Below are 27,182 nucleotides of genomic sequence, written 5' to 3'. Positions count from 1 at the left end.
GGACTTACGCGGGTGAAACCGCGGGGCGCAGCTAGTGCTAATATAATATTAAGACGTAGGTATATGCTAAGAGACAACCACAATTAAACAAGACATCTTGTTTGGAGCTGATTAGAATATTTGACTGTTCTTCGCATCCGTGATAGTAAAGGCCACCGTAGCTGAGGTCCGTGTACCTATACACGTGCGTTATCGATTCGTTCATTGTCAAAGCGAATATTCGTCAGAGTAACATATTAACGTAATATTTGGGTGGCAACTGGGACGATCGATACTCGGAACTAAATTCTCGCCAAAGATTCCGGCCCCCCCTCCGAATTCTCGGAATCGCTCGCTTCAGACGTTTGTTGCTGTCAACATAGCGGGACGCGTTTGTGTTTCGTCTTTGATATTCGCCTAACTTTAATTTAATAGGTACTAAGATTAATATCTTACGTCGTAGGTACGGGCGATGTCAAATAGTTGGCCGTCTCGTGCGGGGAAGTTGATGCGAATTGTTTGTTGTGCGAGAGTGAGCCCGCTCCAGCTAAGTTTCCGCATTGCTTGGAGTGACCTGGTGCTGAGGCTGCCTTTTGATTGTTATGCATTGATTTCTGTATATATAAGATTTAGTTATTAAAAAATGTTTATCTCTAGAATGCATTATGTAGTAGTAAAAATATATAAAATAGATTTTTGTATATCATTGTAAATATATATATATATATATATATATATATAATTTAACGGTTTCACTTCGGTAGATTACAATACAGCGAAGAATAATGAGTCAAATCTATCGAAAGTTTACAATCTTACTAGATAGATTGTAATATAACGATGTTTACAATCTTACAGTGACATATATATAAAGAAACGAACTAATATATTGTTTATTACCCACATACGTATAATCATTTATGAATTGAATAGAACGCTCAATAGAAGACGTTTCAACGAGAAATCGCATGTATATATGTAATTATGTGATAAGATAATGAGCACCGTCTGTTTGTTGAATGTCAGTTCAATGGTACAAAGGCCAATGTGTGCCTGGAATTGATTTGTCGATCATACGTCACAAATTAATATCAAATATTTATTGTTTATGTTTAATAACCCGTTTGTTTATAAATAGAGAAATTAATGATCACGAAGTTCAATTAAGATGATAACTAGTTCGTGAAGACCGATTTTGTTATCTTGATTTTAAGACGTTGCTTTTTTTATATTATATTCGTTTTTATATCAAGAAACTGTTAGATGGAGTTGTTTTTTTTTAGTTTTCTAATTGTATAAATGAACGACCCGACTCAGCAACTATGTATTTTTATATGCTAATATAGTCTTAAATGGGTACAAAATTCGTAAGGCTTAGAACTTATAAAAAAAAATGTACCAACTGTCGAGATGAAATAAATTGTCGGTATAGGTACGTACGTGATACGAATTCTGATTGTTTTTAATACCTGTTATGTCAAACAAATGTCTTTGAAATTCTGTTGCGTACAACTTTTGGCATTAGAATTGATATATAATGGAGGAAATGCGTCACTCGTGTGAAACGATACGACGTCAAAACCAGTTTTTATTATTCTTAAGACATCTTCTTATAAAAATCGCAGAGCGCCGAAATGTGGAATAAACTCGATTCCGGCAAGAGTTCCTGTCAACGACCGGACTTGATATAGCACGGGTCCGTTAGCCGAGTGATCGACCTGGACTCCTGCCACTGGCTAATTATAACCTTGCATAGAATAATCGGGCGAGTGCTAATCGTAATACGGGACACAATTGCGTACCACCACGCCGCCATGGAAAGCGCAAAAAACGAGAACGTTTTCATAGTTGCAATTGTGTTGCAATAATTAGACTGACAACCCTTACGGCCTTGTTCACTAAATAATACTTCATTTACATAGTCGACTATATTTTTATATTAAAATGCACACATTTTAATCGATGCATATTATGATTAAAAAAAACCGACATAAAATAATGTTAAAATACTTCCTTCAATAAATCAGGTTGTAGGTAAGGTTACGGAAACGTGTCTGTGTTTCTTTATTATTTATTTATTGCTTTATATATTGTAGATATAAACGGAATTGCTTGAGTGCGAACGAAATTGACGGGACAAAAAGTTAAATGCATATGTAAATTAAGGAGGGAATGCCTCAGCTATCAAAAGGATATCCGAGTTTCCCGGTGTATTATTAAATAGAAAACTATGTTACGAAATCAGACTACAGCATCGAGATGTTTCTATTCGTAACGAATCCCATCCCACATTGAAACTCCCACGAGATTAATTAGGAAAAAAGTGACGCTGTGAGAAAGGATGGGTAATTATTTGTGAATGTAAACATCTGATTTGCATCGAACAGTTTCCCAGGAAATTTAATTGTGGCGGCCGGGAGTGAAATGATGCACGGTGATGTCTCAAGGAGATAGCGGTGAGTCAACCGGTTTTAGATGATTGAGGAAGCACCGGACGCGTTTCCCCTCTGATCTTCGTAGCTTTGCGGAAATGTATAAGGGTACGATGCGTCTGCACTCGCAATTTACATATGTCTAATTGTAATTAATTTCAATATTAAGTTTGTTTATGTAGATAGAACGATGAAGATGTGTCACATTCCGTTATCTTTTATTATACAAGATGTATATTATATCTATATAAATAGACATACGAGCAATCGTACATGTAAATGTAAACAAAATTCATTGATAAACAGCGATTCTATTATTTGGCCAGTGTCAACTTTTGGTAGAGGACAGATGTATATTTATAGGCGTTTAAATTCCTAACTCTTGACGGCGCGCAGCCGACATTGGGAACGCGCGTCAACCAGAACAACGATACCCACGTACACGTATTAGAATATAATACAAACGTGCCTTTACTATCCAGTGGACTTCGAGAAGTAAGTGTAGCAGATAATGTCAGTCGCGTCCACGCGGTCGTTTATTACGGTTGCTACATTAAATCACGTTTATACCATATGTCGAATGTGGTTCGGCGCTGTGCTCGCGCCGTGTGAAGTCCAGTGACCCACCAGCCGTGCGTGAAGCGATGGTGCGCAAGGGAGAATCGTCTACAGGAGCCCTGCTTAGGACTCTGTCCGACGCGCTCCGGTGGCGCTCCCTCAGGGCTCTGTCTATGGTACGTCGACATCTTTTTTGTTTGCGTACGAAAATGGAATCCCATCGTACTGAATACCATTTCTTAGTACAAAAATTAACTCATTTTTATATGTAAATGAACGTATTTTTATGCTTTACTGTGCATAAATTGTGAAATAATAATATAATAAGAGTTTACGTAGATGTAACTAGTTAATTTCTTACGTCAATATCCACTTAACGTTTATTGTTGTTGTGAACCCTTAGTTTACGGCTCAGTTAAACTATTATAATTACCTGCGTTTATTTTCATTAAAAATAAATTACCTATGTTTAATATTCCTATAGGAACATGTAATTATCGTTATCTTAATCATAAATGGAAAACATATGTTATCACAATCGATTTTAATATTAGTAACCAATGAGCTTTTATTGCAAAACAGGTAACGTTTATAAAATATTGTTTGTTTTTAATTACAAATAGATGTCACTGAAAGAAAATTTAAAATTTTTAAAAATTTGTTGATTGGTGAGCATATAACTCCTCAATAATACCTAATTTAAATAATTCTCATAAAATTATTTTCGGAATATAAATTACCACTATTATCTACAAGTTTTGCCATTGATAGTATAATTATTGTTATGTTTTGTTAATTAAAAAGGACTTTTTTTCTAATTAATTAATGCTAGAGATTGCACTTACACAAACAAGCTTATCAACAAAAACCAGCTTATTGACGCGCATCATTTCCGCCCAAAACTGCGCCACGGAACACGTTAGTTTTCATTCGGTAAAAATCGGTATTTTCCACGGCTCTTTCCTCGGACGCCGTGGGTATCTAGGCAAGATTTCCTCATAAAAAAGAATCTCGAATCCTTAATAATTGTTTAATGCGAAATACAAAATAGCTCATAAATATAAAAAGCGTTTGTAATGAAATTCCGTATAGCCCAAATGAAATCTCCCTTCATAAATGATACAGGACACATGTTAGCGGTCGGTCGTTGTTTTGACGCTTGTCACGCGGTCGCCGCGTGCTTATCGCGCGTCTGGGGCTTGGCGCCTTAACCCTTGCATTGATGGATTATTGGAAATGATAATGTGAATGTTGTATGAGCACTCGTCTATTTTAGTGTAGGAAGCGGTTTCGTTGTCTCATTTGTATCGTCTTGTCTGTGCTGTTATTGTTTTGGGGAATTGTAAATAGAGCATTCCCAGAAATGTTGATTCGTAATATCTAGTGTTGTTTTTCTTTTTATATTGTACCACTAGGATACATATGATGTACCTAATTGAGGTTTATAATTCTTGGTAATCACTTGGCGTAGCCTTATATGCAGATCTAAAAGTAAGGCAACAGGAAAATCTAATTATAAAAAAAACCATGTTATGTATGTTGTTAGTAGTGGTTAATTAATTAGTCACCGATTACGCGTTTACACCTGTTGAGATATACTGCATTCGTCATTTTATTACTGAGATATTTTCTCACGAAACGTTTAGGTATTTTGATTTACGGATGCGGAAATATGTGTATGAGTCTGTCTCTGAGTATTATCGGAATTGGATGAATCACAAAAGATCAGTGCATCGTTGTAGGTAGGTTTCGTATTGCTAATTGATGCCTGTTATTACTCATAAACTGCTTACCTTCGGGGTATTTCTTGACACTGCTAAATCGTCAACTGTATTTTTGTTCAAGTACATTTCATATATTTTTGCGCTATTGGTGAAAGAGTATCGCATGTTAACCTTTGAATTAAAAATAAAAAAATATATGTATTATGTGTATTAAAAGTAACTATTTTTGTTACCGTGAGGGTCATTCAATTTCCTGTAAAGATCAAAGTAGCTATATATAGTTTGTATGATAGATGCTAGTTAAGTTTAAGTTTTGGTTAAGTTGCTATTTTAGCTAAGTGAAGTGTTAATTGCAATATTTATTAAATTAAGTGTTAATTGAAATAAAAATTTCTTGTACATTTTAAACAGTTATCGTGTTTAATTGAGCGCCTATTTGGCAATAGCAGAATTAAATTAAATTTATACTACACCACTGACATAGTGCACACCAAACCTAATTTCGGACGGCATTCGGCACACGGATCGCCGCGTAAAAGGGTAACATTTCATAACTCTTGCAATTTGCTCTTACCAACGTGTAATTAGTGAAGACGAAACTGTTATGCGGATGACGGTCTCACGTGAATGAGAAATGTCAAGATCTTGGCTTACGGTGATCCAGGTTAAGGCCGCCCCTCGCCTGCGACGCTTTCAACGCGCAGGCCTTTTCAATCCCATTTTGTTACTTACAATAACATTGCCATTTTTCAGGCGCTGAAATGTAAAAATTTTGTTGGATATTTGGATTTAATGTACTCTCCGTAACCAAGTAGGGTATTGGTTAATGCCAATGAGTAGGTACGTAGGTAGGCACAAATGATATTTACACTAATATTGCAAGGAGGAAACATTTGATTTTTTTAAATTTGTAAAATTTTCACCCAAAAACCATTGGACCGATTTAAATTACTCTATCACTATTAGAAAGCTGCAACTTGACTGAGTGACGGAGGGTACGTATGTACCATGGGCGAAGCCGGGGCGAACAGCTCATAATTATAATATAGCTGTCATTGAAGGGAATTAAGTTACGATTATAGAGATATGTGATGATTATTAGATTATTCTATTACTGCATGAAATTATTTTACAGTTTTTAATTTAAATAATTGCACAAATACCTACTGTACATTTCTTAACAGTTTGTATAAAAATTTTACAAACTATAGGAATATATCAGAACTTCTTACTTTGACGTTTAGTCAAACAAGAGTTGCCAGTTGATGGAAACTATTTCTAAACACAATTATAAAGTAGACCGTATATTTCGAGAAATAAGGTTTACGTAGTACGAATGTGAACTGTGTCCAAGTTCGGAATTAGACTTACAGTAAATTCATTTATAGTAAAAACGTTTAGAGGCATAATTGTAATTCACGTTAACATAGGTTATGAATTTATGAATGAAGTTGTGTAGTGGCAAAGTCTTGGAAAAAAAAGGTTCTTACAATTTTTGCGGCACACGGCAGTTCAGGTTAATGCCGCCTCTCGATTCTTTTTATTCGCGCGCGTTGCGTTCCTTAATCCCGCTTTTGAAACTAAGATTTTAAATAGTCAAATTACAACATTCTCTTCGTTGCCTAGAATCTGAATTGTATATATTTCTTGAAAAAGTGTTTAATATCTTAAAATCTTTCTTTGTATGTCACTGTATGATTTAAGGGTACGTTGCAATGAGGTCATTATAAGACGTATATGGGTAAAGAACAATGTGCAAATATCCACAAAACATCGGCATTTTAGACTGTTAAAAAAGACGCAACAGCATTGTTTCTCATAGCAACAATTACAGTTTATTTTGTCAAGATGTAAGTCGAATGCTGTGTGTCTTCAATCTGATCCACCGCTGTCGTGTGCCGAAAGGTCCCAGCTGTTTGTTGGATGGCATCATCCGTTATTATTACAACTGCTGATATAAGAGTCAGTTCTTAAGTTATAAGAGTTTCGCGATTATTTCTAATATGAGCGGAGGGAACAAGGATTTACTCTCACGAGTTTCGATTGTACTTATCGTGCTCGGATTTTTAGACCCATTCTATAACTATTTTAATAAATATAGAAAAGTTATTTTGATAATTTTCTAAATTATATTCTAGGTGTGCATTCAAAGATCCCTTTCATGCACTTCCATAATGGATGACAGTTTCAAACCACATGTTGTAATTGAGGTTGGTTTTGAGTTGATTAATGAATTATGAACAAATAGAAAATAGGAAATATGAAGTACATCATATACCAGTGAAATAAAAATATGATTAGTGGAGATAGCTAATATATAATATTTCGTATTATGTAAAAGTCAAGGGGATATTTTATTCCATTTTAATGTCAAGGTATATTTACTTCTTTCGTGTAGCCGTGACCCCGCATAGAATCGCAAAACCTCTACGGCGCTCTCGAAAGAAAATGAAATGTTACTACAGACATGTAGTAATAGCGCTGGAGCTATATTGAAAAGTGTAGTAGGGTTGTGCGGATTGATGAGAGTTCGGTTCGTTATCGCGTCGCAAAGCAATACATCGGATCAGAAACGCAGCGGAGTCGAGTCGGCGGCGTGCCGTATCGCCGGAGCCGTCGGCCGTCCGCAGAGATGACTATGCTCGCTCTCATTCATTAGAGGGGCGCGGGGCGGACGCAAGACGTCGCGCGCCGCCCGACGATATCGATTTTGTCCCATCCTCCCGCGTCACCCCACGCGCCCGCTCTCAGCATCCGACCTCGAGTGCTCTCCTCTCGCGCCTACGGACACCTCCGACAGAAACTACGCCTTAACGACATGACGCCACAGCTCAAAATTCCAACCGACAACTAGTGCGACGCGTCGCCCTGCCGATCCCTAATGAACCCTGCGACCGAAAGTCACTCGGTCGAGATTGCAACGGCCCCGCAGCGATGCCCTCGTCCACGCCGGTGGAAAAAATAAGCTTTTTGTTACAATTAAAATGGTAAATCAAACCAATTTTAGTAATTGCGAGGTCAAACTTTGAAGTGGCGGCACACAGGCAGGGCGAGGTTTTTGAACGCGTATGATTTTTAATGGGCTGCTGTTACGTGCGACGAACGGCTGACTCGATGAGGCGTGCATGCCGACTGATTTAATTATTAGTTTCAAGTCTCCGATCGTGGTGGAACTCAAAGAAGTTTTCGACTTGTTCGCTTGTTTCGCATCTACGTCTACTACCGTCGCGTCAGACATATTACGGCAATGGCTTGGCAGCCGCTCGAGCTTATGACTCGGCCCTAATGTAACTAATTAAAATTCCTATGTTGTCTTGATTTTACTTGTAGAGGGTAGAGTATAGTTGAGTACCAATATATTTCGCTCTTCATAGCCGTTGTTATGGAAAGCAGGTGCAGTTATTTTTACTGAATTGTGTTACACAACAAGAAAGAAGTAAAATAGTCTTTCTTTAATCATAACAGTGAAAAATATTTAAATAATAACAAACTTGATATTATGATTGTAATATACAATATTGTGATTCGCTGTCGTTCGTGTCTATCGTTCAGTGGTAAATTGGTTCCTTACATTTCACATGAGCCATTTAATGATTGAAGTTATAAAATTTCCTGAAATTTTCAATATTTTGTTACAATGTTGGATATAATGTACTAATGTTAAATATGTATATGCACAATACCTTTTTTATATTTTCGCCCTGAGTTTGATATCAGCTAGTCGGTTCTTCCACTCTTCCGTCTATACGCAAAAGCTACAGCCTATAATATATATTGTTATTATTATTAAATAGTCTATTAATATAAAAAAATAGAGCATGATTCAGTATTAATTTTATAATTTTAGAAGATTCGAAATTTTTAAAATCAGATAAACAGTTATATTCGACGTGTTATTTACTTACATGCTTTCCGCCCGCGGCCTCGCCTGCATAATTCTTTTTCCCGAAACATTTCCGGGATAACAACTATCCTATATCCTTCTACGGGTTTCAAACTACCTTTTTACCAAATTTCAAACAAATCGCCTGAGTGGCTTAGGCGTCAAGAAGAGACAGACAGATAGAGTTATAGTTATTTCGCATTTATAGATACTGCAGATTAGGGTTGAAAAAATTGCAAGATGATACTTTCAGTCACTTTGATGTACTTCCTACTATTTGTGCTTTTCGTGATTTTAACCGTCCAGCTTTGAATTTCGCATTCGCAGCATTTCTCATAAATAATATAATAAATTTCACAATAAAACGCATTTAATAAAGATAAAAAATAAATAATACGTATCCCAAAGAAACAGACGTAGGCGTTTGTGATCTCATAGTTAACTGGTGACTTCATATAATGAAACTTCCATAACATTATGCATAGGTATAGAAGGCAAAATAACATAGAATGTTAGGTTATGGGGTTTATAATAAATCGCAAAAAAAAGCATTAAAAGTGTGTTTAATCTAAAATTCTGTATATTTGAAAGCATTATCCATATTGCTATGCTAACAGTAAGTTAGCTATTATAAATGCCTTCTACTCTCCTTTAATAAATTATTCAGACATAAATGTGTGCTGATAACTGTATTTAGTGAACAATGGTTAATCTATACAGACTCTAATGTTGCTGTAAATGGACTAACAAATACATACATATTTTAAAACAATAGAGAAACGTGGAGTATAAGTTGTATGATTATGGTTTTTTTAGGCACAAAAATCTATATAGCGTCTTATTACCAAAATCTACATATCATCGCTGAAGTGTATAAAACATCCACATTTTCAGTTAAACGAAATATATTTATGAACCGCTTTTTATAATAGAGTACCTACCGAAGCTAAAACTTTGATAACACACCGGCTAAAAGCCGGCGACACAACTAAGTATCGAGTCAATTTGTAAGTTGCAACTAATCCCATAAGTTTTGTCCGATTGAATGTGTCCAATGTCGGGCCGCTGCATTATTGTACTTCTCAAAACATTGCCGTGTATTGTTCGAGTTTCAATCGAGGTGCGCTTATGCTACAACTAGGTTCGCCATCCGTTCCGTGTTGCAGCACGCGTTTCCCATTTTGAAGGAGATTTTCATATATTTCGAGTATATTAGTTAGGTGCTTGTTATCGGCTGGAATGCGATAGATTTTGTTTCTATAAGTATTTCATACTTATCTATACGAACTGAACATATTTTTTGTACATATAGGCATGAGATTTTAATTAGCATTACCTAAACCATTAAAAATATTGCATTTCATAATGTCGCTTTTAAGTTATAAGTAAAGTAACTTTAAAAATGGATAATATATCTATCTATCTATAATTATAATGATGCATAATATGCTCTAGTTGTATTATACAAAAACGAGTCAACCACCAGGCTGAGGCCTGTTGATTCCCAACTTGAAAAGCCAACAACGGTCCACCAGCTGACAGCCAAATAATTTTAGCCGACAAGTTTAAAAAGCGAAGAAACAAAAACATTGGTAACCCCAACACGGAGGCGAAGCCCAATTCTGATTTGAATTTATTGTCTGCGCATTCAGACATTAGTCATGCTGTTTGTCGCTTTCAGTGATCTCGCTTCCCGAAAGCCGTTATTATTGGTCTCAAGTCGTTTAAATTGCACTCCCCGAATGATTTATTGCACCACAATATGACACTTTCATTGGGACGCCTCGAGAATATTGTCTGACCGATGAGCGTTCATTATGCGTCGATATTCTATTGGCCCTAGTGGCAAATCCTACTGCTGCTAATGAGTTGACGTGCTGTGACCAGACCAGTGTTTACCTGCTTCGATATTGATGTTGCGTCTAGCGTATTAAGGCTCATTTTTATTCGTCGTTGACATATATATTGTATTCCTATGTTTTGCTAAGTTTTTACGCTTATTGCCGGTCACAACTGGTTTGCTTATTACTATAATAATTTGCTTAGAAGCAAAGAATGATTATCATATTCTTGCTATTTCAGTAGATAGACACAGTTCGTCAAAGAATTTGTGTGAAAATGTTTGTTTTGCTGTGCAAGACTATGTACGGAGGTGCATAAATTCATGTATTGGAGTTAACATCATTCCGTAACACGATGCGATTTTAAACAATATGTTACTAAGTTAATTTCAACGAAACACGTTGGTAATGCGACGTTCAATCAACATTTTATGAAATAACTCGTGAACGTAAACATCGTAAATAAACACGTCTTCCATATACTATTATCGGATTGTGTTTGTGTATTTACAATTATTATGAAAATGCCCTCGAAAAGCGTCTACACTGACCTGCCTCAACGAGGGGAAAGCTTGGGGTAGGGTATGGCGTTGCATCCGTCCATTCGCCCGATGCAAGGGTGGTTTTGCATAAGTACATATACCTAGGGTTATACTTACGTGAATGTGTCTGTCTGCCTTAATCACCGGATTTATGAATGCCGCGGTATAATTATGACTCCCGTGTGCATTTACCGTATACGTCTTGATATGTAATTATATGTGCATACCTCATTGTATATCATCAGCTGTGATAGCCATCTGATAACGATACGTTACTACAATAATATGCAGTCGAGGTTGTACTACCGCTAGAGCACTTTCGGCTCGTTGGCTATTTTAGTTGATCATAAAATTTAAATCACCTACCTAGACGGAGAGCTTAAAATAAACATAGATGAATATCAGACGATCGTAAGTTTAGACCGCGTCTGTACAGTGGAACGTATTTTATAAATCAAAGATGGGAATCAGTCGGCTAATCCGTGCTTAGGTATACGGCGGATGATTAAAAAAGCGTGCGTACCCACTTGACGCACAGTGTTAGCTTTTTGCATGGGTGTGCGGCGCGGTGGCACTAATGAAACGGGCCCGTCGTGCGGCGTGTGCGTCGCAGCCTACGTACGCGGGCCTTGCATTGGGTCGGGTCAGTGAACCCGCCCGCCCACTATCGGGGTAAATATGCCGAATGCACACAGATGCGCGCGCCGGCCCCCTCCCCACGCGCCGCCGTCGCCGCTGCACTCTGCACGCATCCACCCCCGACCCCTCTTAAAACTCCTAATTGATTGCGCAAATTTTCTCGCAATAACTGTCTTTTTATGGTGTTAATGATGTAAACTTGCGCAGTTCCGCAACTTTAATTGACACGACGTGCTGCGATCTTTCGAGACGGCCCGCGCTTTTGACGCACGACGCGCCGAAATCCGCCACTGCGACGCGGCTATGAAAAATTAATTAGCGTGCCCGTACTATTTGCTTTTTGGGGATTCCTGCTGCGACTCCATCGGCTCGTCCGCTTTTTGTCGTCGCGTCGTCATAGACTCATTTAACTAAAACAAATACGCGTCGTGTGTACAGTGTATGCGTTTTTAATCACATACGCGTCGCTCGATAGTGAGTGCTCGCACCCACTGATTGATCTCGCGATGATTCAAGCGTTGCGTCATCGTGTTTGATGATGTCACGATGACGTTGTGTCGCATGGAATACAGTACACAGGAGAGCTGTGTGCCGTTGTGTATGATAACTTGCAGACGACACCAGTCATCAATTGTGTAACGATTCTGTTTAGAAAACGTAGCGCTCACTAGCGATATACCATCGCGTTTTGTTTGTATTGTATCTCTGGGTAGGTTGCGTTAGGTTTTAGTCTTTATGAAGGTGTATACACTACAATTTTGTTATTTATTTACAGCTTTATATTAACACCATCTTAAAAGCTCTTAGTTAATTATTATAAACTATTATATCATCGTAGCTTACGAGTTCTCTTAAATTTATTTATATCAAAAAGAATGTTAACCGAACATTATTTTATTTTAAACAGTCTCGAACACTAGGTTTTTCACTCGACTCTTAATGAAAATACTCTACGTAACTGTTGCTTTTCGTTTTGCTTTCGTTTTTCTTGTATATAGATGGGCAACTTCTAGGAGCAGCCGTGGCGTAGTGAGGAGGCGAGGCGGGCGCCCTTGCTTTCTTGCCGATATTAAAAATACAAATGTACCTGATGTTTATGAGAAATAAAGAGGTATTTTATGAGAAACAAATTTTATTTCAAATTGCTTACAGTGAAAAGCTTATTTTGCAGTGGCGTTGTAAGTAATTTTACACTTCAACAATGACCGTGGGTTGATGTATGTGCATCTTTTTATTTAAAAATTAACCAACTATACTCAGACATATCTGGTTCGAAAAGACAATGAAGTATGTAAGTTGATGTATTTCTGGAACCGTACCTAATATTATATAGTAGATTATATATATAACAGTTTAAAATTTTGCAACGTATTAAAAGTTTTCCGTCAATGTACCGACTGAGTAACAACGGTCATAAAAATAAACCAAAACAGATAATGCATAATATTGTTATTTAACGACCTCCGAAATTAATCTTGTGATAAAAATAAAAATGGGCATTCAGTTTAGAAGCTCCTTCTATTTCGGTAGAAAAGTTTGAAGGGGTTGTTTATCTACAGTTCTTTATCATCTCATTGTGTTACTGTGCGCTCTAAGGAATCTAACGCCCACGTAATCTATTCTTATATTTATTAAATAATAATGTGAATTTGTGCAGGGTTATTTTCCCTTTTTTACTATGCCTATGTAAATATGCAGTTTTGGCCTCGCTGTTTTATAACCTGTATGTAAGTTACTTTAGACCCGATTTTGATCAACTTTAAAGAGACACATTAATATCGAACTTTGTAAACTTTAAGGATCGGTAACAATGCCATAATTTAATATCATCATCATCATCATCAGCCCATATATGTTCCCACTAGTGGGACACGGGCCTCTTATGAGGGTTCAGGCCATAATCCACCACGCTGGCCAAGTGCGGGTTGGCAGATGTCATATGTCGTCGAACTTTTGATTCTTGGGCATGCCGGTTTCCTCACGATGTTTTTCTTCACCGGTTTAAGCATTGATGTTGATGTTATCCACATGTGCAGTTAAATTGAAAAATCTATTTATTTCCTGCACGTTCGCTCGGTCTTGAACCCAGACTTATCTATTTTGAAGTCCGAGATTCTCACCACTGAGCCACCACTGCAATTAATTTAATATATATATTATTTATTATTATCCTCTAATCCAAGCAAAGACGATAAGTTCCTTATATTTTCTATTTACCTACAAGACCGAGTGAGTAAATTTTGTTCATTTTTAATGATCAAATCGTATGTTTTTTTTAATACATTTATATACGAAAATGTATACTTAAATGCCAATCCATCGGCTAAACCATATCACCAATTTGAAAGAAATTTGTAATTAAAATAGTTGAATAGCCACACTCTTTTTCTATATAACATGGGATGAAAGATTTTGCCCACGGGTGACACCACAAGGCAAGCTAGCATCTTAGTGTAATACACAAGTATCATAACATAAATTATCATTCGGTGTGCGGTAGTAAGTAGTTACTTCCCGTGGTCTAAACGTTTGTTTTCGTTCCGTATGAATGAATGGTATAGAAATTTTAATGTGGCGGCCGTAATATGTCTTAATAATGAAAACTTTGCAAATTCACTAGTTGTACCGGCCAAGTTCGCAACTGGGGCGTTGTTTGGCCAATGGGCCTTAAATCATAGAGTTCACACGACCCTTAATAAACCCAAATAGACGGAGCTATAAATGGGCCGAAACAATGTTATTGATGTTTAGTAGGTGTAGGTGAATCGGCTCCTATTGATATATCGGCCGATATGGCATGCGCCGATTAGGTGAGGTCAGGTTACATATTGTACTTTCGAGGTAAATTTTCTGTGTGCTACAGAATATTTAGAAGATAAGGGCTTGTGTGTTAAGAAGCGTGTTTGTAGATATACATGTAGGATTTAAGTATTTAACATTTTATAAGAATGTTATAGATCATTTTTGTGAAAATTACGAGAGCTGGTCCTTGCATTTTTTTTCTGTCTTCGTGTTTCATGAATCTGTTTTGTTTGAGACTAACGACTGTTAGTGGCGTAGTGTGCAAACGTTGAAAGAAGCTCTGTTCGACTCCCGAGACGATAAAAAGTTTGATCTTGGAATATGATAATGTCTTATTTAAACATTGGGATATTTTTAAGCGGATTTGTACTATAAATTAAAATGTGGAAACATTTGTAGAAGCCCAAATACACGCTGTATTGTTTTTTCTATTATTACATTACAAGATTAAAATTATTGCGAGTTATATACGAAACTTAATACAAAGTTCATAACGTGCGTCGAATATTTTATGAGAAAGCTATATTTGCCCGCCCCCGGACTACGCACAAAGAAATATAATTCAATGTCCTACAGGCTCTATGTAAATAACATATGTCTGTACTAATAATCATTTTATTTAACCAGTTCGACATTACGTACAACAGTTACCAACGAAACTACTAATATGTTTTACCTTGTTCTAATGTACCTAATAACCGTATTGTGTCGCGATGCGCTACTGCACCGAAACGGCTGGACCTAGTTTTATAAAATTTTGTGTACGCAACGTGTATTTTACATAGCCTTTATCATAAAAGTAAGGTAGACTACGTTTTCCGGGTCAGCAAGCGTCACACAAACATTTCGGTTTTTTTGGGGGTAGGTAGAAGATTGTAAGATAGAAGATTAGCGCAAATAATAAAAGTATGCGCGTAAGTCAATACGATCCCCCGGTGACCTTTAAATCTATCCCCTATTATAAAAATACTTGTTTACCAGACCGTTATTTACCTATAGACGAATATTATACTCGAACAAATATATCACGTCGAAATTGCGTAGGTTGTAATAGCGACGGATCAATTGGGAGATTGTTAAATTACGCAGTCATTCAATATTGTTATTAGGTTTGGAATTATCTCCGTGGAAAACCTCGCGCGAACTCCGCAATAATCTGAAAGGATAAAATATAACAACCTGTCGCTAATAGTTCATTGTTTATTGAATTATAAATGGTGTAGGTAGTAATCGCAATGCGAAATGTTAAAAGGATGTATGGATGTATGTTTGTATTTCACGCATTAATCGTAGTCTGGAGAAGCACATAAGCTGCTTTTTATCTGTGTAGGTATGGTGCATATGTATTCGTTTTTACATCAATAAAACACTTAGGGTACGAAGGTAATTGTTGCGAGATTTTACGCAAATATATACTTAAAAAAAAGAAAAAAGAAATTAAAGAAAACAAGTCTTCAAATTACAAAAGTAAACCTTGTTGCATTTGTAAACATTTTAAACAAGTGTATTTCGTATGACATATACATACGTAATCCTTACTAATACTCATAAATGTCTGTCTGTCTGACTTTAATACGCCTAAACCGCTGAAACGTTTTAGATAAAATTTGGTACAAAGATAGTCTATTATCCGAGAGAGGACATATTAGGTTAGCGAAGCCGTAGGCTAAAAGCTAACAAATAATAATATGTGTTATAATATTGCAATTTGCATAGTTATGATATTTTTCCATTATAGGTAATAAGCTACGAGAAAATTGGAATCTTAACGACGATGCTACAACTTTTTTTTGGCCTGTATGCTTCACTGTGATCGACGCTTGAGCCACATGTCGATTGGCAATGAATCATTAGGTTTCGTAATAACTATATAGAAATAATGCGTTAAGATAACCGAACAAGCAACGCCTGATGCAACGGTTACTAGGAAACGTTTTGAAAAATCGTTACGAACCAGATCGAAATAATCTAGTGGCCGTTCTCACGATGAATCAATCGCGGTGATGAATGCGCGTAACGTTTATAAGCAATATTTTATCGGTTCAATTAAGTTGTGCACGATGATTTATGCGAATGCTACTAAATGTCGGCGATTGTTTAGGTTTGATTTCACAAGCCGTAATTTAAATTTATAGTAATCGCATTATAGGGCTGTGTTGCCGTGTTTAAAGGGTAACTTTCTCTACACCAGCCCTCCTATAAATGCAACACACGACCGACCACACAGACTCTTAAGATTAATAACGATCGTTTCACAACAAGCATAAATATAAATAGATTTAGCTTGTATCTTGAGGTTGCACACTGTTCTATTGCATATTAATAAATTTATTTCCTTCGCTGCAAGTTACAAGGTAAAGAGCATGGGAGCTCAATAGCGAGTGTTTATAATAAATTCACAAAGTTTACCCAGTCGCACGCTTACGTCGAGACGTAGTTAGCGGATTTGAATAGAAGTCGGTCCGCGACGAGCCTACGAGTTGCGCTCTTCGAGTTACCATCCCCGGCGCCGTTCATTAGATAGTTATCCGAACGGTGGATCATGTTATCAGGTGCGCTGCAAACAAAACGTTGAATAGAGGCCCGGTTAAACATGCACGACGGGTGTACGGGTATAATTAAAGTTTAGGAGACGCTCACGTCGCCCGTTAACCTCGTTATCGGGCGCTGGAAGTGGGTGAGACGCGGCGGGGAGGGGCCGCTGGCGGCGGGGGGCGGGGCGGGGAAAATCAATGACAGCCGCCGCGCGCCGTCTCCCCGGCCCGACGCGCTCATCTCGACCACGTGCCGCGGTCACTGGCCTGCTCGCCTCTGCCACCGCTACCACAGAGCCTCCTGATTGATGACGCCCCACATGACAACACTGACCTTAGATACGCACCGACCCCGACCGATCAAACATCCCCGAGGAAGTGCGCCTTCAAATCGCATTACAAGACGCACGGCCGCATTTATCCGCGCCATTGCTTCTCACGATACCCACGCTGCTATAACGGCGGTCATCTGTAAAATATACCACGTAATAGGTATGTAGGTCGGAGTCAGAAATTTGGGTTATCGGTTGGCCCCGTCGATATGCGACACTTCCGCCACGCTGCGAATGCTATGCAGTCACCGATATTGTCCGCCACGTTACTTACGTAACCGTGGTGAATGCCACATATTGTAGGTCATGTGACGCGCTTCTGACGCATCGATCTACCGATCGCACGCTCTTTGTAGTGCCGATCAAATCTGTATCGAAAAAGCATACGAGAAGCCCATGTACCTACACGGCGTTCACATTAGTAATTACATGCAAGTAGTGAGAACATATTAATGAGTCACTGCGAGTCCGACGTCGAGACGCGACGGTGCCGCATAAAAAACCGGTAGCAATGAACTGCCTAGTCCCGAATCCATGCGTTGATTATATGAATGTTTTATATAAACGTATCGAGTATCGTCGATCAATGTCAACCGCATATTTGGGTCAACGTCCGTCGAAATTCCCTCTCTCTCGCCTTTACATTTCCTATAACACATGCGATGGCTTTTTTTCGACGCGTCTTCTAGACGTGATTGCTTTTATGTCTTTTGGTTATTTTTTGTTCTCACAGCTGTCTTGCTCGTTTGATGTTGTGTGAATCGCTATCGTAAATAGTTGGTAATGACGTGATTACATGATGAAATAGCTGTTGAAAAGATTATATCAAATTAAAGCTTGCCTAATGTTTTTATAATTTTTCATATTTTTCAACGGATACAAAAATAACACTGGACGGTTATGCAATAAATGTTTTTTTTATGAAAATGACAGTGTCAATTTTGACCTATCAAAACTGACGATTAGTATCAGATTGTACCGAAATTAAATCATTTCTTTTGAAGTTACACCAAAGCATAATTATTTCAATGCTTCGTAATTCCGTTGTTGTTGGAACACCTGTCAAATAAAAACTGGGAAACATTAAATCAGTTTTCGGAAAAAATGAGGTGAAGAAATGAAATATCTTTATTTACTCTTTTTGTTTTGTTTTATTATTGTCTGTCTTGTTTGAACTTTGATCTGGGTTTCGGCGATATTCAATTAATCATGTTGTCATTGAATTCGATATACGTGACGTGCGTTGAATGAACATCTATTTATTTTTCGTCCTATTAAACAAAATTATACTTAAATAATGATGATAATTTAGTGCTAATTTAAATTATTTATTATAGTCTTCTGATGAAATAACAAGAAATATTTATCGTGTCGTTAATTAACATTTAAAAGTACTGATGTTAAGATGAACAAACTTGTTATATATTATCGTTTAATAAATGAATCGTATCCGTATACCAATACCGGTTTGTATTGATCGATCGAAATAAAAAGTCCTCTTACAATAGAGACCGATTGTAGCTCTTATCTAAAAAAAGGTCTAACAGTCACGCGTTCCCCACAGGTATACTACGCAAAGAAGAAGCGGAGAGCGCAGCAGTACCTCGGCGACGACGGCTCCCACAAGAAGGAGCGCAAGCTCTACAACGACGGCTACGACGACGACAACCACGACTACATCATCAAGCAGGGCGAGAAGTTCCTTGACCGGTACGAGATCTCGTCGCCGATCGGCAAGGGCTCCTTCGGACAGGTAACACTAGATGCATACTCTTTTTATGTATTGTATTTTTATAAATACAAAGACAAAGCAAGTTTTTGTATAGCTTATAAGTATCATCAAAGTCCGTTCAGTGGTTTTCGCGTGAAAGGGTAACTAACATAACTACAAACTTCCACGTTTATATTGTGGGTAGGAGTGGATTTAGCTTTTTTATAGCAGAGCGACCACCTGGTGGGCCACCTAATGATAAGTGGTCACCAACGTCCTTAATCACCAATAACGCTAGTGGAGAATGCAGATGCTTTGCAGACTATAAAGTATTTTACCCTTTTATAAAATTTTACATCTGAGGATCTTAAAACTGTTTTGAAAGAGGTAAAAGATTGAGCCTTATGATTCAATATGTATATTATCCAGGTAATGTTTGCAAACAATGTGTATGTTGTATACTTATCAAGAGCATTATTAACAATGCGACAGACAACAATAAGCGATGTGTATACTGTAGGTGGATTAAGATACTTTAACAATTTAATTAAATATTTAATGAGCACCATTCATGAGTTAAGTATTCCATTCATTTACCGGTTCACGTTCCAATCCTAAAATATATAGCACAAATCATAATTTGAATTTCGTTTTCCAAATATATTAAATCGATTTTTAGGATACCATGTGTATTATCCAATCTTATCTAATATCATATAGTGTTGTCGATACAGTAACTTTGATCATTTGAATTCCGTATGCAATATAATTGTAAACCACATTATATACTACTAGTTGCGCGGCGCGGTTACACCCATGTGGTGGCTATAAGGTATATTATAATACCTTGTTATTTATGGCCTTTTATAAAAAATTGGCTATTCAATATATTTTTGTTTTAATTCGGAATAACAGTGAGATTAGCGCATTTAAACAAACAAACTCTTCAACTTTATATTATTAATATTTTATGAGGAATGTCTAATTACATTCAGTAGATCATCGTTTATTTTTGTTAGAGAGTGTGGTTTATTAAATGTAAATCTTAACATAAAAATTTTAATGTTATTATGTTGTCTTTTTCAGGTTGTAAAAGCTTACGACCACGAGGAGCAGTGTCAAGTAGCGATAAAAATTATTAAAAATAAGAAACCTTTCTTAAATCAGGCACAAATAGAAGTCAAGTTACTAGAAATGATGAACAGGGCAGACGCGGAGAACAAGTATTATATAGGTAAAAAGCTATTCATATAACTTATGCATGCAAAATAGGGAAAATTGTGTTAAAATAACATAACGACAAATTTGTCTAATTGGTCAATTAAAAGTCGATGTTTGATGGTGGTTTTTCCCTGTGTCACAACGTTTCAGATATCGCGAAACATAACAAGGAATCGGTTCATGGTTACGTATGTTATTCGTATCATTAGTGTGTATATTATGGTAACGACAGTTTAACGAAAAATCCTTACAATTTCGATATTATTAGAATGTGATATGGGCCAATCTAAGAGTTGAAATGACGGGGATCGTAATGTTTACTTACTTGTTATGTTAAATAATTATTCAAAAATATAGTATGGAAAGTTTTATTGTATGACTGTCATGCTGAGACAAGGAGAACTTTTGTAACATGCATGATGTATACAGTTTATGTGTGCGTTGCAGTGAAACTGAAGCGGCACTTCATGTGGCGCAACCACCTGTGCCTGGTGTTCGAGCTGCTGTCGTACAACCTGTACGATCTGCTGCGCAACACGAACTTCCGCGGCGTCTCGCTGAACCTCACGCGCAAGTTCGCGCAGCAGCTGTGCACCGCGCTGCTGTTCCTCAGCCAACCCGGTGAGTTTGCTTCTTCTATCCTACTACAAGCTTAGAGCTCCGTCGGGTTGCTTTTGTGTGAAAACGTTACAGACGTTCACAGACACTCTGTGTCGAAGTCGTTTTTTAAATTTTAACAGTACTATCTTAACTACGCATTCAATCAGTACTATCCTTAACTACGCAGGTCCAATTATGATTAAAAATTGAGCCACTATTAATTTTATAGTATGTTATTAATTTTGTATTGTTAGAAAAGTATGTAACAGCTTCAGTAAAATGTTAGATCCAAAAATTATATATATAGTGATAACGGGAGGTTAAAATTAATTTGTTAAAACACTGTGTGTATACTTTTTACTTTAGAAAATTATCTTTAAATAATGTATCCAATACGTTCGTTACAGAACTAAATATAATTCACTGTGATCTAAAACCGGAGAACATTCTTCTGTGCAATCCGAAGAGGTCGGCGATCAAGATTGTCGACTTTGGTAGCTCGTGTCAGCTGGGGCAACGGGTGAGTACTATATCCAATTAATTCTCTTTGTAAGTTAAATAAATAGATTATTGTTTAACTTTAAACATTAGGGCGGATGATAATTGTGTTCAATTTTCAATTATGGAGTAGGACCAGGTTAACTAGATGTGTTGTCTTTTTTAACTCGTCAAAAATAAATGTCTGGGGGCTGCTTCTGGGAAATTTTTGGTTATTTTTTTATTAATTATATTATTCATTCAATTCGACTTGGATAATGCAAGAAACAATTTCTCGGCATTTGCCTACTTTTAAAATTTTTTATTTAGAAAATTGTTTTTTACGTGTTTCGTGGTAGGAGCAATTAAATGCTGAAAATGCTGTCTAGTGTAAATAATAAATCTATTTGTGATCCGAACATCGGTCGGAGCGAACGATGCGTAAGCACCACCGCGCGATCTCATCAACGTATATGTTTTGTGTAGACGTATGTAAATGCAACAAATAAATAAAGACCTGCTTTTATTGCACAATTATAACGAGAATCGAGTACCCAGTTACCCTAATCCGTACAAAGTATACATCTCCAGTCATCAGGTACGACGGTTTTGAAATCTGCTTATAATAAATCAGCCGTTCGCTATAGGTCTACCGGTTAAAACATTAATAAAACATGTGCCATCCATTTAGTGTATAGCTTTCTACTGGTGAAAGATTTTTTTAATCTATCCAAAAGTTCGGCTTTATTTGCATCAAAATTAGGAAATATCTTTCTACTTTATAATATAAGTAAAGACGCACAGTCTATTGAGATTTTTGGCGCATCGAAAACCGCTCATAACTTGATACGCGCGTCAAGTTGCGTTGCCCGCTGCGATAAATATATCTTTAAATATAAATATATATCATTGTCCTTGATCTAAAAACGAAATAACTGGTAACCAAGTACATATATATCGCTGTATCGTGACAAATATTATCTATTTATGGCATAATCATTGCATAATATAATGTACTTTGCTATCTTTGTCGGTACGGCGCTAATCAGTGTTTTTATCCTGATACGCTCGTACGTACGTGGTAGGTATTCGAACGAATTGAAATTTGCATGTGGTTCTGACTTGCATCTATAGGCGCAATACAATTGCCTTATTAATAATTATCAACTGATGTATATAGGAGAAAAGAAATAATGGCGCCAAGAATTCGCGTATTTCAATTTCATAATTTCATTTACCCAATATAATTTTATATATAATTAAATTGCTTTAAATAAAACGTTGTCCTTATAGCGTGTGCAAAAGAATAATAAATATTATGAATACACGAAAAAAATACTCCGTCCTTCTAATACAGGCCTATTAATAATTATCAACTGATGTATATAGGAGAAAAGAAATAATGGCGCCAAGAATTCACGTATTTCAATTTCATAATTTCATTTACCCAATATAATTTTATATATAATTAAATTGCTTTAAATAAAACGTTGTCCTTATAGCGTGTGCAAAAGAATAATAAATATTATGAATACACGAAAAAAAAACTCCGTCCTTCTAATACAGGCCGGCAAATATTGTTGTTACAAATTTTAAACCTTCACAGATCTATGTTGTAATCATGAAAGTTACTCATCCTTGCAAACTTTAACACAAACATAATTAGACATATCGTAAAGAAACTGCGCGCTTCATATCTAAAAGTTTTAATTGAGACAAACCGGTGCTATAGGTTATCGCAAATTGCGCGTCAATGGTTCTTTGTTGTGCGAACCAATAAACGCACCGGCCGGCGAACGTTTCCCACTGTTTATATAAACAATAAAATAACTGCGATGTAATCAGTGTCATTGATACTCTTGTAATTAATTAAAAGACGTATTAAAGTCAATATTGCGACGCGTACCACTTCCTCGCGTTGTTTATGTTTCGAATAAATCATGCCCTGAGAGCGTGCTCTTGCGATTTGCATCTATTGATATTAATTTAAATGTGTTGGTGCTTTTTTATGTTTAATTGCCGCTGGTTTATGTATGGAAATGAGGTGAATGCAACAGTTGTGCTGTAATGTGTACTCACTTTAAACATTCAATGCAATCTGATTTATTGTTGTTTTTTTTTATATGTATGAAGAAAAAGTTTTAGAAGGAAGATTTTATACTACTTTGTAAAGTGTAAATAAGTTAAACGAGTAAAACAATCAATTTATCTCTTAAGCCATATTGTTACATATTACAGCATATTACAACTGATAAAGAAATAAAATGTGTTTTCACATACCCATTAATAAATAAGACTATATTCAATATTTTTCCAACTTAGACTTAAGATTTTTTTTACATTCATCATCATAGAAATGAAAAACATGCTCAGATAAATCCGATTAAGATTATCCACTACCTGCGTTCAAATAAAACAACTCATCATATCTATTCTATTGTCTGTTTACCATATGTCTGCCTATCTCTAATAAAAAGACCAAAAGTATATGTATTCCCTTTGTTTTTACTTATTAAAACAAATTGTTTCCACCACTTGGCAAAATACGTACAAAAGATTATCAAATATCAATAAAAAAAACTAAAAGAAACCCACGTGAAATTCCACCCGCAGATATACCAATACATCCAGTCCCGCTTCTACCGCTCGCCGGAGGTGCTGCTGGGCATACCGTACGACCTCGCGATCGACATGTGGTCGCTCGGTTGCATACTCGTCGAGATGCACACCGGCGAGCCGCTGTTCAGCGGCGCCAACGAGCTCGACCAGATGAACAAGATCGTTGAGGTGCTCGGCATGCCGCCCGACCATCTGTTGGATCAGGTGAGCGTTCGGTATTGGATGGGGAGCAATCGACATAGCGCTCACTCACACATAATGTAAGAGGTTTGCTGGCTTAAAAGTAAAAAAATTGTAAACTGGCTCCAGGATTTTTGTAATTTTTTATTTTTTAAAAAACATTCTCTTCATTGATTTATTTATTCATACGAGATGATACATACATAGAATTTAATTACCATTGACGTAATGTTAATTAGCAATTAGACTATAAATCGCCTATTAGAATGTCGGCAATAAATGTCCAAGCGGCGTTGTATAAAACATTCATTGAAATTAGCACATTATTTCGTGGCTTTAATGTTCAAAGTCCATTGTTTTGGTCTTTAAAACACTCTGTTCGATAGGCGCAGATTTTTGCCTCTTTGCCTCGGACAATTTTTGAGCCTGATTGTCAGAGATTATTCGTACGTCAATGATAGATACTAATAGTTTAATGTCATTTTCACTTTTCTCATACACGAAACCCCAAAACAAGGTTAAGTACCGTCTCGAATTGTTTACAAGTACGCCAACGTTACATATCTCTGTTTAACTCGTCTATACGAATGTTACATTTGACTCGGGAGATTTTCCACGCAATGAGGTAATGACTGAAAATTCGTGTTAATTGTCAAAGTTGGGACTATGTGTAAACGCCGTGTAATTGCCCCTATTGTGGCTCGTCTGACCTACTTTGATATTTTGTTATTAAATATTGAAATCGTTTGTGATACTAATGCTAGCTTCGTATTTTTGGACGCTGAATATTGATTTGTTAATAATACATACACCATATTAAGTTGGCTTCAACTTGTGACACATTTTGTTTTATATTGATATTTGATTGTAGGGTGAACTATGATAATTATCATCTTAAAGTTTTAGTTGAACAAACTCTGTTGGTTCTCAAACAAAGTTTATACTTTAATCCACTATATCTTTTGACTCTGCCTCCAGTTAATGGGCAGATATTGAATTATAAAATACCAATACACACCTTCTGTTTCAGGCACACAAAACTAGAAAGTTCTTCGATAAATTACCGGCGTCGGAGGGCGGTGGTTATGTACTGAAGAAAGTAGCGAGTAAAGATGGGTATGTGTTTGTTTTTATTATTCATTAAGTTGCAGATATAACTCAATAAAATAACGTAAAGATAAGTAAAACGAGTGTGTCTCGGGTTATTGCTTGAAATGAATGCGGATTCCGCTGTCAGTTAGAGTGAGAAAGGAGAATCTTATAGCTGCCGTATGCGTGAGAGAAAAGGAAGCCGAATAGACTGGCGCTGTAACGCGTTACGTTACGAAGCGTTTAACGCTCTACTAAAAGTAATCAAGTCATAATTGTGGAATTTTTTTATATCATGCTGCTAGAGATTTCGATCATCTGTGATTATTACACGATATACTATCTCTACTTAGTTGCATAATATACTATCTCTATTTGAATTTTACATAACTTATCCAATTCATATCTTTATTTATATGTGACATAAACAATATGTCGAATTTTATTATTAAATGCAAAGATATGTGTTGTTTATGATAATAATGTCAAATATAACAAACACGTTTAAATGTTATACATAAGTTGTTTTGCGTTTTATTATGGTACTGATAATTTTTGATATGCGCTACTGAGATTCAGTAGTTTTGCACATACAAGAGGTTGCTGTCAGCGATAACACAGCCTTTTTGAATTAAAATAATACATGAAATAGTGTGTAACCGACACAAGATGGTGCATAGCAAGGTATCTGTCATTAATTGAATGATGTACACTCTCGCAGCGGCTACAGAAAGTACCGGCCGGCGGGCACGCGGCGGCTGCACGACATACTGGGCGTGGAGGGCGGCGGGCCGGCCGCGCGGCGCCGCGGCGAGCCCGGACACTCCGTATCCGACTACCTCAAGTTCAAGGTGAGCGGGATGCTATTCGACGGGTTGGGGATATGGCGTGGTTTGGAAAATGGTTGGGCGAGTGTTCTAGTATAGTAGCGGAAGCTGGAAGATACACCATTTGATAGACTGCCATTTTTCCAGTCCTCTTACTACTTTTAAAACTATGACAGTGACGCAAGTGAGACTTGCACTAGTGTGAAATGAAGGAGGGCGATATGGTGAGTGATACAGTGGCAACGAGATGAACAAAAAATTATAAACGAGATATAAATGTCTATCGTTAAATTGATCCTTATTTATTTTATAGAAAAATTCCTATGTATCACATCATAATGTACCAACAGCTGACAATGGTGCTCGTACAATTTTCCAGGACCTGATCCTGCGCATGCTGGAGTACGACCCGAAGCAGCGCGTGACGCCGTACTACGCGCTGCAGCACAACTTCTTCAAGCGCACCGCCGACGAGTCCACCAACACGCAGCAGGCGCAGGCGCAGTCGCACCACCAGCACGGTCAGTGACACACACTTCACTTGTCCCAATCCCAACTAACTAAATCAGACCCCATACATGCGGTATGTAATATACCTATCAGTCTGATGGGCTGGGATGCATTAATGTGGTCCGAGTGTGGAGCTCTTATAACTACACTACTACAGACTGAAAATGTCTGTACTGACCCCCATTTGACCAAAACAGAATCACATCTAACCACACTCGACCCACTCCGTCCGCAACGGACGATTTTTTTTTATGTCATAGCGGGTAACTGAGCTGGTGGTTCGCCTGATGATAAGCGTTTACTGCCGCCCATGAACATTCCTAGAGGCTCAGACTTCTGCGAATGCGCTGCCCGCTTTTAAGGGACAAGGAATAAGAAAAGAATTGATGACTGGAAAGGAGAAATGGACCGGGAAGGGAAAGGAAAAGGAAATGGGCCTCCGGCTCCCCCACTCGCCGTACGAAACACTATTATTTGACGCCGGTTTTCTGTGCGGGTGTGGTACTTCTCCGGTGCGAGCTGGCCCAATTCGTGTCGAAGCATGCTCGACTCCCACAATGGAACCACCTGATTCCATGACTAATCCAGATCATATCTTACATTTTGTCTAATTTCGTATTAACTTGTTAAGTTATAGTTTTATCTTTGTTTATTACCACGAGATGGCGCTGCTCGTGATTGA

The 27,182-nt window shown here is 37.2% G+C and overlaps 1 protein-coding gene across 6 annotated transcripts in view; it reads left to right on the top strand.

Moving 5' to 3' along the window:
* Positions 1-27,182, top strand: part of LOC119833142 (serine/threonine-protein kinase minibrain) — a 114,234-nt gene that overhangs the window by 80,325 nt on the left and 6,727 nt on the right. For 5 of the 6 annotated variants that reach the window (XR_005287936.1, XM_038357064.1, XM_038357066.1 and 2 more), the window contains exons 4-11: positions 18,831-19,019; positions 20,064-20,211; positions 20,646-20,819; positions 21,206-21,318; positions 23,889-24,098; positions 25,105-25,190; positions 25,885-26,014; positions 26,370-26,511. Coding sequence is in view for 5 of the 6 variants with exons in the window: in XM_038357064.1 (XP_038212992.1) it covers positions 18,831-19,019; positions 20,064-20,211; positions 20,646-20,819; positions 21,206-21,318; positions 23,889-24,098; positions 25,105-25,190; positions 25,885-26,014; positions 26,370-26,511 (1,192 nt within the window). In the remaining variant the exon portion in view is untranslated. Of the gene's footprint in view, positions 1-2,920; positions 3,146-18,830; positions 19,020-20,063; positions 20,212-20,645; positions 20,820-21,205; positions 21,319-23,888; positions 24,099-25,104; positions 25,191-25,884; positions 26,015-26,369; positions 26,512-27,182 lie in introns of those variants that run through there. The other variant, XM_038357068.1, reaches the window with a different exon arrangement.

The sequence above is a fragment of the Zerene cesonia genome, chromosome 16, assembly GCF_012273895.1.
Source record: "Zerene cesonia ecotype Mississippi chromosome 16, Zerene_cesonia_1.1, whole genome shotgun sequence".
Lineage (NCBI taxonomy): Eukaryota > Metazoa > Arthropoda > Insecta > Lepidoptera > Pieridae > Zerene > Zerene cesonia.
The sequence above is the reverse complement of the archived record's forward strand: the minus strand, read 5'-3'. Positions and strand labels throughout refer to the sequence as shown.